Source organism: Cinclus cinclus, chromosome 25 (assembly GCF_963662255.1).
Source record: "Cinclus cinclus chromosome 25, bCinCin1.1, whole genome shotgun sequence".
NCBI lineage: Eukaryota > Metazoa > Chordata > Aves > Passeriformes > Cinclidae > Cinclus > Cinclus cinclus.
The window spans coordinates 2,342,346-2,356,775 of NC_085070.1; the positions used below are offsets into that span (position 1 = coordinate 2,342,346).

A 14,430-nucleotide genomic window follows, 5' to 3' on the forward strand; every position below is an offset into this window, starting at 1 on the left:
TGATGCTTTTTGGATTTTTTTCCCCCAGAAAGGTCATTTGCAGGCATAAATACTGGAATGGAGGGGGAAGAAGAAGAATCAGCAAGTGCAAATTCTGCTACATCTGAAGAGGGTTCGGTGCTTGACTCGTGGGATTGCCCAAACCTCCCAACTTCGGCCCCGATGCTGCGGCTGTTCGGTGACTCTGGACACAACTTTCTGGAAAAGGGAGGAAATTCCTCCAAATCCTTTAATTTATGTGCTAAAACCTCTGCTGAATCTGGAAAGAATCCAACTCACCCCGTTCTCGTCCTTACGGGCTGAGACTGGACGCAGAGTTGGGGCAAAGGCTGCCGAAAGTAAAACTTTCCCAAGGCATTTTGGCACAGAGTTAATTAAAAACGGGGAAATAATTGGTCTAAAAAAAAATGCAAGATTTCACCCAAAATTGAATGGCGATCCCCAAGACTCGCCTGGGTGGAAGGAAACTCAGTATTGTTGCTTAAAAGGTGATTTCTCCCTGGTATTGTCCCTCCACATGGGAAAATGGTGGAGCTTTAGCCCCGTGGAGGAGGGCAACTGCCAAAACCCTGTATTTTGGGGTTTTTTTTTATTTTAAATGCTAGCAAAAGGGTGTATTCGCCTTAAAATGTGGCATGGGAGGAAATGCAAAAGCAAACCAGGGCAAAAATAAAGGAATTGTCTTCTGCAGGTTCCTGCTCTAAATGTGAGATTCTAGGAGAAGGATCATTTTCTTGGTGGCTTTTTGCCCGTATTGTCTTTTTTTTTTTTTTTTTTCTGGCTCTTGAAGAGTTGACAAAAGAACCAGAACAAGAGCTGGGATAAAAAACCACAAGTGATGCAATGGGCAGAAATGCCTATTTTTGGATACTGATCTGGCGTGAATGTAATCTGTAATTTCATAAAGGATTCATTGTAATTTAGTATTAATTCCTGGCCATTTATTATAAAGTGCTACAAGATGAGGGGTCGCACCTGTATTTTCTTGGCAGCTTCTTCCTTTGAGTGGAGAAGAACCAAAATGCAGGAATAACCCCCCAAAATGGGCAAAACTCCCCTCATAAAACTAATTTACTCCCAAAATGGGTGGATGGACCCAAATTGGTAATTGAGTGATGTGGAGAAAATTAGATTTGTATTTCCAAAGCTGATGGTCCCCCAAAAATGAGAATTTTCCCCTCAAACAAGCTCCAATGGGATTTTGCCCACTGATGAATGACACACCCCCCAGACCGGTGATGCACACCCCCAAATGAGCTTTGTTCTCCAAAAATGAGTAATTCTCCCCCCAAGAAGCTCCCCCAAAGTGTTACAGACAGCCCCAAAATGAGTGGTGGTCTTCAAAAAGGAGGGACACTCCTCAGAATCAAATGATGACCCAAAAGGGGATGATCTTGCCCAGAAATGAGTGGTTCTCCCCCAAAATGGGTGCTCACCCCGAAAGGAATTGTATTCTCCAAAAATTCTCCCCCAAAATGAGTGTCATGTCCCCAAAGGATGCTGTCCCAAATTGATCCTTCTGGTAATAAGAGATTCTCCTCAAAATAAGTGATTTCCCCCAAAATAACTGAATTTGGCCCAAAATGGACAACGCTCTCCAAAAACAAGCAACAACCTCCAAATTAGGCACTCTTCCCCAAAATGAGTGACAAAGCCCAAAACAGAGCAATTCTCCCCCAAACAGAAGTGATGGAAGCTCCCCCATCCCTTAATGAGCCATTCCTTAATAATGGGTTGATTTTCTGGGTGATGTTTGCATAATTTTTAGCAGAAAATCAGGCTGCAGAAAAGTGAAGAAAATAGAAAAAATCCCTGAGAACGGAATTTAATCTGAATTTTGCCTCTCTGATGGTAGCAGCTGCAGCTACGTCTAAGCACGCAGCAGCTCGTTAGCCTGAAATTTGTGGTTTTTTTATGCATCCCAGAATATTTGTGAGCACTGCAGCTCACACTGTGTTCACTGCAACTCAGCCTGTGTTGGGACTTTTTCCTTGAAAACGTCATTTTCCTATGCAAAAGTTGCAAAGCACCACCAGGAGCAAGGGAGGACACAGACACCGGACACCAGTTGCCTAATTAACGTAAGGAATTCTTTATTCCCAGCTGTGCAAAGGGGGAAGTGCAGGGTGGGGCAGCCACGGGTGGGTGACCCTTTTTCCTCGGGTTTGGCCCCGTTTTGGAGGCGCCAGGGTGGGAGTGTGGGGCAGCACCGTGTCAGGTTGGGCAGAGCACTGCAGAGAGAGAGAGAGAGAGAGAGAGAGAGAGGGAGGGTGGGGGCACCGTATGGGGCATCAGGGATGCACTGGAATGCAGGAGGAGACATTGGAATGCAGGAGGATGCACAGGGATGTACTGGAATGCAGGAGGATGCACTGTGGTCCATAAGCATGCACAGGGATACAAAAGGTTGCACTGGATGCACTGGAATGCAGGAGGAGACATTGGAATGCAGGAGTATGCACAGGGATGCAGGAGGATGTGCTGTGATCCATGAGGATGCACAGGGATGCAGGAGGATGCACAGGGATGCACTGGAATGCAGGAGGATGCACTGTGATCCATGAGCATGCACAGGGATACAAAAGGTTGCACTGGATGCATTGGAATGCAGGAGGAGACATTGGAACGCAGGAGTATGCACAGGGATGCAGGAGGACGTGCTGTGATCCATGAGGATGCACTGGAATGCAGTAGGATACACTGGAATGCAGGAGGATGCACAGGGATGCAGGAGGATGCACAGGGATGCACTGGATTTCAGGAGGATACACTGGAATGCAGGAGGAGACATTGGAACGCAGGAGTATGCACAGGGATGCAGGAGGACGTGCTGTGATCCATGAGGATGCACTGGAATGCAGTAGGATACACTGGAATGCAGGAGGATGCACAGGGATGCATGAGGATGCACAGGGATGCAGGAGGATGCACAGGGATGCACTGGATTTCAGGAGGATACACTGGAATGCAGTAGGATGCACAGTGATCCATGAGCATGCACATGGATGCAGGAGGATGCACGGGGATGCACTGGAATGCAGGAGGAGACATTGGAATGCAGGAGTATGCACAGGGATGCAGGAGGATGTGCTGTGATCCATGAGGATGCACAGGGATGCAGGAGGATGCACAGGGATGCACTGGAATGCAGGAGGATGCACTGTGATCCATGAGCATGCACAGGGATACAAAAGGTTGCACTGGATGCACTGGAATGCAGGAGGAGACATTGGAACGCAGGAGTATGCACAGGGATGCAGGAGGACGTGCTGTGATCCATGAGGATGCACAGGGATGCACAAGGATGCACTGTGATCCATGAGCATGCACAGGGATACAAAAAGTTGCACTGGATGCATTGGAATGCATGAGGATACATTGGAATGCAAGGGAATGCAGGAGGATGCACTGTGATCCATGAGGATGCACAGGGATGCAGGAGGATGCACAGGGATGCACTGGAATGCAGGAGGATACACTGGAATGCAGGAGGATGCACAGGGAAGGAGGAGGATGCATTGTGATCCATGAGCATGCACAGGGATGCACAGGTGTGTGTGTGGAAGCAGGAGGGTGCACTGGGATGTATGAGGATGTAGGAGGATGCACAAGTGTGCATGGGCATGAACTGTGATCCATAAGGATGCACAAGGGTGGAGGAGGATGCATTGGAATGCATAAGGATGCACTGGGATGCACAAGGGTGCACTATGATCCATGAGGATGCACAGTGATGTTGAAGGATGCAGGAGGATGCACAAGTGTGCATGGGGATGCAACAGAGCACACAATGCAGTGCTGCATGAGGGTGCATAGTGGCACACAGGCCTGCACTGGGCTGCATGTGGATGGACAGTGGTGCCCAAGGAGGTTGCACAAGGACACTCAAGTGGGCACAGGGACAGCCAGGTGTGCACAGGGGTGCACGAGGGCTCCACGTGCACAAGGGTTCAGGAGCAGAGAGGCTGCACGAGTGTGAATGAGGCACCTGGACACATGAGGAGGCAAAAATGCTGCATGAGGCTGCACACGGGATGTAGGAGGAACATAAAAGGGGTGCACAAGGAATGCACACACATGGCAGTGCACAGAAAGAGCACGAAGGACACGAGGACTCAGGAGGATGCACAAGAGGGGTGGGAGATGCACAGGGATGCACAAGGATGCCTGGGAGATGCAAGGAAAAGAGATGGGGATGCCCAAGAGAGGCAGAGGGGGGTGCCTGATGGGACATGGGGGGTGAGAGAGGGTGCACAGAGGGTGATGAGGCTGTGTGGATGAAGCAGATGGGCCCCAGGATGGGGCAGGAAGCTGCACAGGGACTTCCAGAGGTGTGACAGAACAGGAGAGAATTCTGCACAAAGAATGCCTGAGGGATGTGCAGGAGATGCACCTGGGATTCCTGAAGGATGTGTGCAAGATGCACCAGAGGTGCACAAGGGAAGCAGGAGGAATGACTCAGGATGTGTCTGGGATTCTCCAAGGATGCACAGGAGATGCAAAAGGGACGAATGAGGTTGCAAGAGGGATGGACAAGGGATGCACAAAGGATGCAGTGGAGAGGCAGGAGGATGCAGAAGGGATCTGTGCTGAGGCACAGAGCTGCAGGGTGAAAGATGCACAGGGGTGCCCAGGCAGGCAGGAGGGGAGCAGGTACCTTTGAGGATGTAATCTGTGAGCAGAGTGGGCACCTTCTCATTCCCCTCCTTCATGGCAAACAGGACTGTGAACAAGGACAAAGCTCTGAGCCTGGCCCTGCTGTCCCCCAAATGTCCCTTTTTCCCCCCAAACCAGCCCCACAGTTGCCATACAATTTCCCCATACAATTTATGCAGCAGGCCTGGAAACATAAAACAAAAAGGACTTTCATCCACAATTGGCCAATCTGAGGCAATGCAGAATGGGTGATTTACCCCCAGATCAACCCATTAAAAGGAGCATAAACTGGGGGGAGGTGTTGGCTGCCAAGCAGCTGTACTGCAGAGATACAAACCAAGGATTTTCCCCACCAAGTGGATTTGTTGCAATGATGATGCAACATGGGTGGTAGCACCTCAAATTACCAATGCTGCAAATGATGCAAAAAATCGCCCAGACTGGTTGCACTGCAAGGATACCCCAAACTGCAGCCACTGAAGCAAAGCAAAATGTGCCTTTGTGCCCCCAAAACATGTGATGCTGACCCAAAACAGCAGTTTGAAGGAATACTCACTGTTGGTGAGCATCTGCAGGTCCTCAACAGAGGGTGGTGAGCCCTTCTTCTCATAGGGAATCACTGTGTTCAGGTACTGCAGAAACAAAAGACACCCCAAAAAACCACCCAGATGGCACAAACATCTGGTTTTTGCACTGCCTTGAGACAAATCACCCCCAGTTTCTGCAAAAATAGAGTATTTCTGCGAAATTCCTGAAATTTAATGTGCAGGTATTTTGGGGAGTGCTGAACTAACTGGGTGCTGCAAACTCCACCCAAATCTATCCCTCCTCAGGGAGGACCTTTTGAGGTGAAACCAGGTAATTTTTCTAAGAGGGATTAGCAGGGTATAGGGGAGTGTTGTAAAACTAAAAAAATATTTTAAAAGGGGGTTTGGGGAATGCAGGGGGATGGGGAGTGCAGGGAGAAGGAGTAAAAACAAACAGATTTGAGCAATTTTGGGGTGGGGGAAAGGGCACCTGCTTCTCGTTGGTGGTAGGACCAAAAGTCTGGCGCAGGCCGGAGTGCAGGATGCTGGAGATGCCCTCCATGCTGAAGCGCTGGGGGGACAACGTGTGACCCTGTCACCTCCCAGGGACAGCTGTGGCACCTCCTCTGACACCAGCACCCCCCACAACTCCCTGACTCCCACATCCACACCCAGTCCAGATCCCAGCACCTGCTCCATACCTCCATCCCATATCCCTTTGTCCCCCTGTCCCACATTCCCCCCGTCCCTGCTCCATGACCCCCTGTCCTGTGTGCTTCCCATGCCCCATCCTGTCACTGTTCCCATCCTTTGCCATCCCATCCATCTATTCTATTCTATTCTATTCTATTCTATTCTATTCTATTCTATTCTATTCTATCCTATTCTATCCTATTCTATTCTATTCTCCTATCCCCATCCCCGTCCCCGTCCCATCCCATCCCATCCCATCCCATCCCATCCCATCCCATCCCATCCCATCCCATCCCATCCCATCCCATCCCATCCCATCCCATCCCATCCCCATCCCATCCCATCCCATCCCATCCCCATCCCATCCCATCCCCATCCCATCCCATCCCCATCCCACTCCATCCCATCCCCATCCCCATCCCCATCCCCATCCCCATCCCCATCCCATCGCCTTGCCCCCATGTCCCTTTGCCCCACCCTGTCACTATTCCCATCCCAACCCTCATCCCCTTGCCCCATCCTGTCCCCACATCCTTGTCCAACCCGAGCCGCCCCCACTCCCGTCCGGTGTCCCCCAGGTCCCACCTTGCGGGGCATGTGGCTGCCTCGCTCGGAGCCCCGTGTCCCCTGCAGGCTCAGCCCCTTGTCCCTGCGGCGGCGCCGGGCGGCCTCTCGCTGCTCTCGCTGCTCGCCCTGCACGGCCAGCAGGGCCCCGATGAACGCTGTCTTCACCTCCTTCTCGAAGGCCAGCTCGTCCCTCCGCGCCAGCTGCGCCACCAGCTCCGCCGACAGCGCCCGGCTCGCCGCCTCCGCCCGGCCCGCGGCCGCCAGCAGCTCCCGCGCCGACAGCTGCCCCAGCCCTGCCCGACACACACTGCTCGTGGCCGGGATGGGGACATCCCAACAGCGCGGGGGAAGGGATTGCGGCCCGTTCCCTCCGCCTCTCTGCCATGGCAGGGACGCCTGACGCTGTCCCAGGTGACCCCAAGCCCCGTCCAGCCCGGCCTTGGACATTCCCAGGGATCCAGGGGCAGCCACAGCTGCTCTGGGCACCCTGTGCCAGGGCCTGCCCACCCTCCCAGGGAACAATTCCTTCCCAATATCCCATCCAGCCCTGCCCTCTGGCAGTGGGAGCCATTCCCTGTGTCCTGTCCCTCCATCCCTTGTCCCCAGTCCCTCTCCAGCTCTCCTGGAACCCCTTCAGGCCCTGGCAGGGGCTCTGAGCTCTCCCTGGAACCTTCTCCTCTCCAGGTGAGTACCCCCAGCTCTCCCAGCCTGCCATCACAGCAGAGGTGCCCCAGCCTTTGGAGTATCTCCATGGCCTCCTCTGGACTCGTTGCAGCCAGTGCCATGCATGGGCAAACGAGGGGAATGAATGCCTGGTGCAATCAGTGACACCCCCAGTGCAGTCAGAGAAACAAACACTGCAGCCATTAAAATGCATCTCGTGCTGAGCGAGATGGATTCTGCATTTTCTGAGACACCAAGAGAGAAACCCGTTGTGCAATTACTGATATGCTCAGCACCTTAAACAATGTGCCCAGAGCAATTAAGGAACTTCCTGGCACAATTAGTGACATGCAAGGTGCACTCAGTAATATTCACAGTGCAATTAATGACAGGCAGGGTGCAATCAGTGACATGTATGGTGCAACCAGTGACATGTATGGTGCAATTATTGACATGCATGGTGCAATTAGTGACATGTATGACGTGATTATTGACATGCAGGGTGCAATTAGTGACATGCACGGTGCAATTAGTGGCATGGTGTGATTAGTAACCTGCACAGTGTGATAAAGAGCAGAGCAATCAGTGAAGTGCCTGGCCTTGCTGGTGACACAGCCCATGCCACCAGTGACGAATCTCATGTGCATGGAACGCCCCATGCAGAACACAAAGGTGAACCCCACGTGCCTTTCCACACCAAAAGCCACATCCCTGTGCTCTTCGCCGATTTTGCCAAGAGCCCTTCTGGCCAAGTCCCAGGGCAAGCCAGCACTGAGGCCTGGAGAGACTCAGTTGTCCCATTTGGTTGGAATTGTCCCCAAAAAGTGACTGGCCTGGGCTTTGCTGGCCATACCTTCGTGGGAGCAGTTGTTGTTGAAGGCAGGGGAGAAAGCATGCAGCTCCCGCAGCAGGATGGGCTCCGTGCCCCCTCCACCACCTTTGCCTTCAGCATCAGCCTTGGTTTCTTCCTCCTCCTCTTCATCCTCTTCCTCTTCCTCCTCACCCTCAGGGTCAGCCTCGGGGTCAGGTGAACTCTGCATGAGCTCCTCCAGCTCCTCGATGACCTGTGGGACGTCAGTGACCTCCATGTGCACCTGCTGCGCACCTGCTGTGCACCTCCATGTGCATCCTAGCTGCACCTTGTGTGTGCACCCTGCACCCCACTCAACCTGCACCTACACCTGCACCTGTCCTTCACCCACACCTGCACCTGTCCTGCACCTGCACCTGTCCTGCATCTACACCCACACATGCACCTGTCCTGCACCTGCACGTCCTGCACCTGTCCTGCACCTGCACGTCCTGCACCTGTCCTGCACCTACACCTGCACCTGTCCTTCACCCACACCTGCACCTGCACCTGTCCTGCATCTACACCCACACATGCACCTGTCCTGCACCTGCACGTCCTGCACCTGTCCTGCACCTACACCTGCACCTGTCCTTCACCCACACCTGCACCTGTCCTGCACCTGCACCTGTCCTGCATCTACACCCACACATGCACCTGTCCTGCACCTGCACATCCTGCACCTGTCCTGCACCTGCACATCCTGCACCTGTCCTGCACCTGCACCTGTCCTGCACCTGCACCTGTCCTGCACCTGCACTTGTCCTGCACCCACACCCGCAACTGCTGCCTTCATCCTGCACCTGCATCCTCTATTTCTGTCCTCCATCTGCAGCCTGCTCCCTCCATCTTCCATCCTTGCTAGCATTCTGCATCTTGCACCTGCATTCTCCCCTTCATCCTGCTTCTGCATTCTGCTCCCTTCACCCTGCATCAGCACCTGCTTTTACATCCATCTGTACCCTGGCTCCTCTATTTGCATCCTGCATCTGCATCCCACATTCCCACCTACATCCAAATCCCACATTCCATGGACACTGAGGACCTTCATCCACATCTAAATCTGCATCCTGCTCTGCACCCACCTCCTCCTCCTGCATCCTGGCTCCTGTACTTGCACCTGCACTCTCTATCCTGCATCCATTCCCTGCAGCTGCCTCCGCATTCCCCTCCCCACACTTGTACCCTACACCCCACATCTGCATCCTGCAGCTGGATCCCACCTCTGCCCCCCACACTTGGATCCTTCCCCCCATGCCACCCATTTTGTACAGCAGCATCTGCAGCCCACCCACCTTCCCACGTGCACCCAAACCCCACATCAGCACCCACAACCTACACCTCTGTGTACATCCACAGGCCAGGTCCTGCATGCCAGGATGATGGGCTTTGGCTTTTTCTTGTGCTTTCAGCTCACAGTCATGGTGCAGAGGTGGCCAAGCCTGACTTTTGGAGGACATGCAGTGCTGCAGTTGCCCATGGGTACCTGCTCAGCTGTCAGCAGCGGCTCCTCATTGATCCCAGAGTCCTGCTCACTCCTCTCAGTGAGCTCTTCCTCCTCTTCCTCCTCCTCCTCCTTCCCGCCGAGCTGCAGGAGGCAGACACAGGCTGACCACATGTGGCATGGCCCCAGCATGGGCACAGCCACAGCCACAGCCCTGCCCTGGCACGGGGAGAGCACCAGGGAGCCCTGGCTCAGGGGACACGGGGGCTGGCACGGGGACAACTGGATTGAGGGCAGTGCATGGGGATGCTGGATGGGACACTGGAGACAAAGAGCAGGGAAGCACTGCAGGGGGAGGTGCAGCTGTTGGACAGGCAGATGCTGGATGGAGAGCTGTAGAATGGAGCCATGGACTGGGAGAAGCCCAGGTCTGTCGGATGGAGATGTTGGCTGGAGAGTGGTGCTGGACACACTCAGTGGAGATAGAGGAGATGAGGGCTGGTGGAGCTGAATGGGAGAGGGGTGATGGAGACATGGGATGGGGACACCAGATGGGACATGGCAGAGGGGACACCACCAGGGAATGGATGGATGGAGATGCTGGGTGAGGAGGCATCTTTTTTCCCCACCTTTCACTATCTTTTTCATCTTTTTTAGCAGGAAATAACCCAAGGAAGTTATCTTCTCATGCCCCTTTAGCAACAGGCTTACATCAATTCTCTGCATACTGGGACGTTTTTGCAACCCCAAAAAGCAGCTATTGACACTACAAATGAAAACACATTTTCTACCCCCAAAAACACCCACCCCACCCATGACAAGGGGGCAAACTGGCAAAGACCAGGTGCTAAAATGAGCATTTTTGGGGAGTTTGTGCCATGTCAGCCAGTCAGTGCCATGATGGTCTCTGAGCCTTGGGGCTGATTGACAGCTGTCAAGCACTGTCAGGGGGGACAGGGGTGTCACAGCCATACCTGGGGGTCGGTGCCATCAAGGGCCTCAGTCCCAGGGAGCTGCCACGGCCGAGGAGAGCTCCGGGGGGCAAAGCCATCGGTCAGAGCATCCCAGACCCTGCAGGGAGGTGGGTGATCAGTGCTGACCCCAAAATATTGCATCCATCCTAAAAATGGCATGCCCAAATGCTGCAAAATATCCTGAAATAGAGCCCAGAAGCATCTTGAAATGACCTCTAAAAATCCCACAACACCACTGAGACCCCTGAAACATTCCAAAACAAATACCCCAAATGATATCCTAGAAAACCCCCAATGCTGTCCTAGAAGACTCTAAAGCTTCTCAAAAGAGCATAATGAAATACTGCCCTGGAATACCCCAAAGTACCCAAAAATGCTGCCCCAGCACCTGAGATGCCCACCAAAATGCCATTTTGAAATGCTGCTATAAAACACTCTGAAAGGCCACAGCAACATCCTAAAATGTCTCTAGATGTCCCCAAATGCCACTCAAAAACCTCACCATGATGCCCTGAAGTGACCCAAAACATTATATAAAGCAGCCCCAAAGCCACAAGACTCCTTGAAAGGCCCAAAACATCTCAAAATGCTGCCCTGGAACACTCCAAACTGTCCCCAAATATTCTGCTGAAATACCCCAAAAGGTCCCAAAGACCCAAATTGTCACCCTGTCATATTCCAACCACCCAAGCCCCTCACTGAAATACCCCAGATATCCCAAAATGTCACTTTTCAACACCCAGAAATACCCTATAATGCTTTCAGAAATAGTGACCAAAAGAGGAGGAAATTGAGAAGGAAAAAGGAAAAGAGAGGAAAGGGGGGGGGGGGGGGGGGGAAACAGGAGAAAAGAGAAAAAAAGGGGTAAAGGAAAAGTGTGGGAAGGAAAATCTGGGGAAAAGGGGGGAAATGGAAGAAAAAATGAGAAAGAGGGGAAAGAAGGAAAATGGTGGGAAATGGAGAAAGGGGGAAAAAAAGGGGAAGAAAGGGTAAAAAGATAAAATAAGCAATAGGAAAAGGAGGGAAAAGCCCAAAATAGAGAAAAAGGAAAAATCAGGAGAAAAAGAAAATGGGGAAAAAGAGAAAACGTAAGAAAAAAAACAGAGAATGAGGGTGGAAATGCAGAAAAGAGAAGGGAAAGTGGAGAAAAGGGAAGAAATGGAGGAGAAGGACAGAAAACATGAAAAAAAGAGCTGAAAAGTGGCAACATTGAGAAAAAGGCCAAAAATGGGAGAAAAGATCAAAAATGAGGGGAAAGGCACAGAAAGACATTAGACATTTTATTCCCATCTCAGGAAACACCCACCCCCCCATTTTCCCACCAGAAATGGTGGGTTCAGTCCATCTGAATCCTGAAAATCACCCCAAAAACATTTCCCCCCCTTTCCAACCCCAAACCTGTTCATTTTTGGGGATTTATTACATTTCCATCCTCACCAGGGTTGAATTCCCCTTGGAATTACAGATTTCCCAAATTAACACACAAAAACACGGATGCCAAATCTTAAATACTTATTTTTTAACAAAGCACAGCTAATTAGTAATTATCCCCCATAAATTTGGGGTTTTTTTTTTTCTCTGTTCTTAAAGGACCAGTACCCCACAGGGGCAGGCAAGACCAGCAGGGATTTCTGAGTTAATTATGGCAAGAAATGGTTAAAAACTCTGGAAATCCAGAGCCTGTGAGGCCATGGCCCCTCCCCCAGCCTGCACACAGGGCTCATTCAAAGAAGACTAAAAAAAAAACCCCTGTTTTGCCCAAAGTGACCCAAAAAAGACACAATAAGTGGCACAAAGCGGCGACAGCCCCGGCGCTCAGCCAAGCTGAATTTTGCTCTGAAAAACCATGAATTCAGCCAATTGCAAAAATCAGTTCAGCCTCAGTGGGTTTGTGGGGGGAAAAAAGCCAAACACAAGCCAACACAACCAACAGATTTGGAGCTTTTTGGGTTGAGAGCAACCCCTTTGCTTGGTGAAAAGAAGGGTTAGTGATTTTGGAATAATCCAAATTAAATACACAGAAAATCCACTGGAAATGTGATAGTGGGTAATCATCACAAGGAAAAAGTCCAAGGATCTGCAGGAAAAAATGGCATTTTTTAACAAAACAAGGGTTTTTTACTGAAACCATAGAATTTAACAGAAAAGGCACAAGAATAATCGGGGGAGCCTAGGGGGGAATTTGACCCTAGGGGACTTGGGATGGTACAGAGGGGGTGGCTGAACTCTACTCACACCTTACTCAAGGTTTATGCTCAACCCCTGAGGCTTTCCTTGCACAGACAGAGCTGTGGACCCCTGAGCATGGCATGGGACACGCTGCTCTTCCTCCTCATGGGCTGCTACTCCAGGGACCTCACAAAGCTACTCCAAGGATCCTACACAGCTACTCCAAGGTGCTGTATGGTCGCAGCACAGTCCAGGTACTGTTTTGGATATGATGGGTTCATAGAAGAGTGCAAGGAGGTGCAACAGGCCCTGGAGGGGTGTTACTCCTAAGATACTACACCACTACTCTGAAGTGCTACAGAGTCACGCTGTGAGCTGGACTGCACACTCTGGGAAAGGGGAGGATTTCATGACCATGACAGGATGCGTGCAGGCCTGAGGGCAGCCTACTCAAAAGATACCACACAGCTACTCAAAAGATACAACACAGCTATTCCACGCTGCTGCACAGCTGCGCTGTGATGCAAGGGGCTGAGCTGCACCGTGCCAAGCAGACCCTTACTCGCAGGATACTACAGCGCTACTCTGACACGGAGCACGGCCGCGCCGCGGTGCCGGGGGGCTCGGGCCGTGAAGGGGCACGTGGCCCCAGGAGCAGGGGAGCCTTACTCCTCATCCCGCAGCCGCTCCTCCTCCTCCTGCGCCTGCAGCCGCCCCCGCACGGGCGCCAGGCCCTCGGTGGCGGCGTCGTAGTTGCGGAAGCACACGGTGAGCTTCTCGTCGAACTCCTGCACCAGGTCCTCCATGGACTTGAAGCTCATCATCTCTGCAGAGAAGCTCTCCAGCTCGGCCAGCGCCGGGTCCGCAGGGCGCTGCAGGGACCCCCCATCGTCCCCGGCTCCCTCCTCGAACTCCTCCTCCAGACTGACCAGGGGCGCCTCCATCCTCCTCGACCCGGCGTGCTGCCTTAGCTGCAGGGACAGGGCGTGCCCGTGAGGCACCAGGCTACTAACAGGTTACAACAGCCAGCTCCCCGCTCCCTTCGCTGCTGTTGTGCTCGCTGAAACCCTGCTGCCAGGGCTGTTACACAACCAACAGTATCTCTGTAGTATCCTGGCAGTATCCCAACGGGATGTAATACTTTCAGAAGAAATATTCTGATATTGTGGCACTATTCTAGTAGCAATTTACTGGTTGCAACCAACAGTGTCTCTGTAGTATCCTGTGGCAGTATCCCCACAGGATGTACTACTCTCAGAAAAAACATTCTGATATTGTGGCACTAATCTAGTAGCAACTTACTAGTCGCAAGGAAGTGCTGACAGTGGTCCAAGTAGCTCAGTGCTACCCTGACAATATGTAAAATACCTATTTCCCTGAAGTTGTAGTTCCTTAGTTGTACCCTTATACTGCATCACTGCAAAGCAAGCAGCCTGAAAGTATCAGTAATGTGCCCACAGTACCCCAAAAATTTGAGTGTTGCCCTGATGGCATCCCAGAAGTATCTTACCACACTCTTTTCTAGTGCCCTTGTAGTATCTTGGAAGTATCCTTCAGATAACTCATTTTTATCCTGAGAGCATCCTACTGAAAACTGGCTCCTGTCCTGACAGCACCTTGGTAGCTTTGTGGCAATATCCTGGTACTATCATAGTAGCACCAGTCATGTTGTATCCTACTAATGACCCTGTAGTATCTTAGTAGTGCCTCATTAGCAATGTGATACTTTGGAGTATCCAGGATGTTATCCTGATAACAGCAGCATCCTGATAGTACCTTAGTGCTACACTGAGAGTATCCTAGTAGCAGCCATTGAGTAGCTCAGCATTGTCCTGGTGTTGTACTAGCTCAGGCAGGAATATCCTACATCAGGAGCATCCCAATAGC

General features: G+C 51.8%; 1 protein-coding gene across 1 annotated transcript; it reads right to left on the reverse strand.

Annotated features, from left to right (window-relative positions):
- Positions 1-2,214: 2,214 nt before the first annotated feature.
- Positions 2,215-13,487, reverse strand: FEZ1 (fasciculation and elongation protein zeta 1). The gene is made up of 9 exons (XM_062508545.1): positions 13,213-13,487; positions 10,375-10,471; positions 9,443-9,544; positions 7,960-8,170; positions 6,462-6,736; positions 5,674-5,754; positions 5,213-5,288; positions 4,658-4,723; positions 2,215-2,231 (listed from the first exon to the last, which is right to left on the reverse strand). Exons 1-9 carry the CDS (start codon positions 13,485-13,487, stop codon positions 2,215-2,217), a joined length of 1,200 nt encoding a protein of 399 aa, XP_062364529.1.
- Between the last annotated feature and the right edge of the window lie 943 nt (positions 13,488-14,430).